The 1,974-nt window shown below is 41.7% G+C and overlaps 1 protein-coding gene across 1 annotated transcript; it reads left to right on the plus strand.

Moving 5' to 3' along the window:
* The first annotated feature begins 815 nt into the window (after positions 1-815).
* LOC136174668 (olfactory receptor 5P1-like) lies at positions 816-1,748 on the plus strand. Its single transcript, XM_065944843.1, has one exon. It carries the CDS (start codon positions 816-818, stop codon positions 1,746-1,748), a length of 933 nt encoding a protein of 310 aa, XP_065800915.1.
* The last annotated feature ends 226 nt before the right edge of the window (positions 1,749-1,974 follow it).

Here is a 1,974-nt window from a genome sequence, read left to right on the forward strand (position 1 = left end):
CAGGGGATACATCAGAAAGTATACACTGTGCTGTGCTAAGGAGGATAGGTTTCATCTTGGAGGCTAAAGAAAGCGTGAGACTTGAAAGAATCACTTTGGCATTACCTTTTACTTCAATAAGAGATCACTTTGGCAGATGTATTGTAAATTATAAAGGCACAGAATGAAGACAGGGATGCAAACAGATGAATACAATAGAGAAAAATGAACAGGGTCTAAAATGATTAGGGAAACTAGCAGTGTAAATATGGGAATGGATTAATAAAATGGAGAGCTAAATTGTAGGTAGTATCAGTAGGATTTTATTAGATGTGGTACAATGAGAAGAAGGCTAGGATCATGTCCATGTTTCAGGCATGAGAGAGTGGCTGGATTGTGGAGTCATTCCACAAACACAGGACACAGGGGTGGTCTAATGAAAGGATGAGTTTGGTCTGGAGAAGCCTGAGTTTAAGGTATTTGTGGGATTTCTAGCTGGAGACTTCCAAGATAACTGAACTTATAGAACTGGATCTTGGGAGACAAATAGTTCTAGAAATAAGGTTGGAAAGATATTATACAATAAACACTAGACAAATTAAAGAATATAATTGAGGTCCCAGAAAGTGAGATTGAATCATTCTTCTTGGGTGAAAAAAAGACCTCCCCCCAACAACAAAAAAATCCTGTTCAGCACCATATTTACAGCTAGGCAGAGGGAGAAATTATTGTGAATAAGTGTAATGAATAATCAAGAAAAAATAAGAATGTATAGAATAAAAATATTTTTTAATGAATTTTCAAATTTCCCTCAACAGGAACAATTCTCAGAGAAGATGGAGGTTGGAAACCACACCAGTGTGACAGAGTTCATCCTTTTGGGATTAACAGAGGATCCTACACTTTGTGTCATCTTCTTTGTAATATTTCTAGGAATCTATGTTGTCACCTTAGTAGGCAATATCAGCATAATTATTCTGATAAGCAGCTGTTCCCAGCTTCAGACTCCCATGTACCTCTTCCTCAGCCACTTGGCTTTTGTAGACACCGTGTTTTCCACATCCATCACACCTATGATGATTATAGGATTCTTGAAACATAGATTGGCCCTCCCAGTTGCTGGCTGTGAAGCCCAGCTCTGTTCTGTGATCACATTTGGGACAGCTGAGTGCTTCCTGCTGGCTGCCATGGCCTATGACCGCTATGTGGCCATCTGCTTGCCCCTACTCTACTCCACACACATGTCCCCTAGAGTCTGTGTCTTCTTGGTAGGGGCTTCCTATGTAGGTGGATGTGTCAATGCTTGGACATTTACTAGTTGTTTATTGACTCTGTCTTTCTGTGGACCAAATCACATAAATGACTTTTTCTGTGATTTCTCCCCTCTGTTGAAACTTTCCTGCTCAGATGTCTCCATCACTGAAATTATCCCTTCCATCTCTTCTGGCTCCATCATTGTGGTCACGGTGTTTGTCATAACTCTCTCTTACATCTGCATCCTCAACACCATCCTGAAGATGCACTCCACTGAAGGGAGACACAAGGCCTTCTCCACCTGCACCTCTCACCTCACCGCAGTCACTCTCTACTATGGAACAATTACCTTCATTTATGTGATGCCCAAATCCAGCTATTCAACTGACCAGAACAAAGTGCTGTCTGTGTTCTACACAGTGTTGATCCCCATGTTGAACCCCCTCATCTACAGTCTAAGGAACAGAGATGTAAAGGAGGCCCTGAGAAAGGTAATTCTAAGAATATATTCTTAGGATCCATTCCCAACATTTCAGATGCTTGCTCATCAGCATTACATTTGTGTGTGTGTGAGTGTTATTCGCTCAGTTGTATACGAATCTGTGCAACCCCATAAACTATAGCCTGCCAGACTCCTCTGTCCATGGAATTTTCCAGGCAAGAATGCTGGAGTGGGTAGCCATTTCACTCTCCAGGGGATCTTCCCGACCCAGGGATTGAACTGGAGTCCCGTGCATTCCA

Source organism: Muntiacus reevesi, chromosome 9, assembly GCF_963930625.1.
Source record: "Muntiacus reevesi chromosome 9, mMunRee1.1, whole genome shotgun sequence".
NCBI classification, from domain to species: Eukaryota; Metazoa; Chordata; class Mammalia; order Artiodactyla; family Cervidae; genus Muntiacus; species Muntiacus reevesi.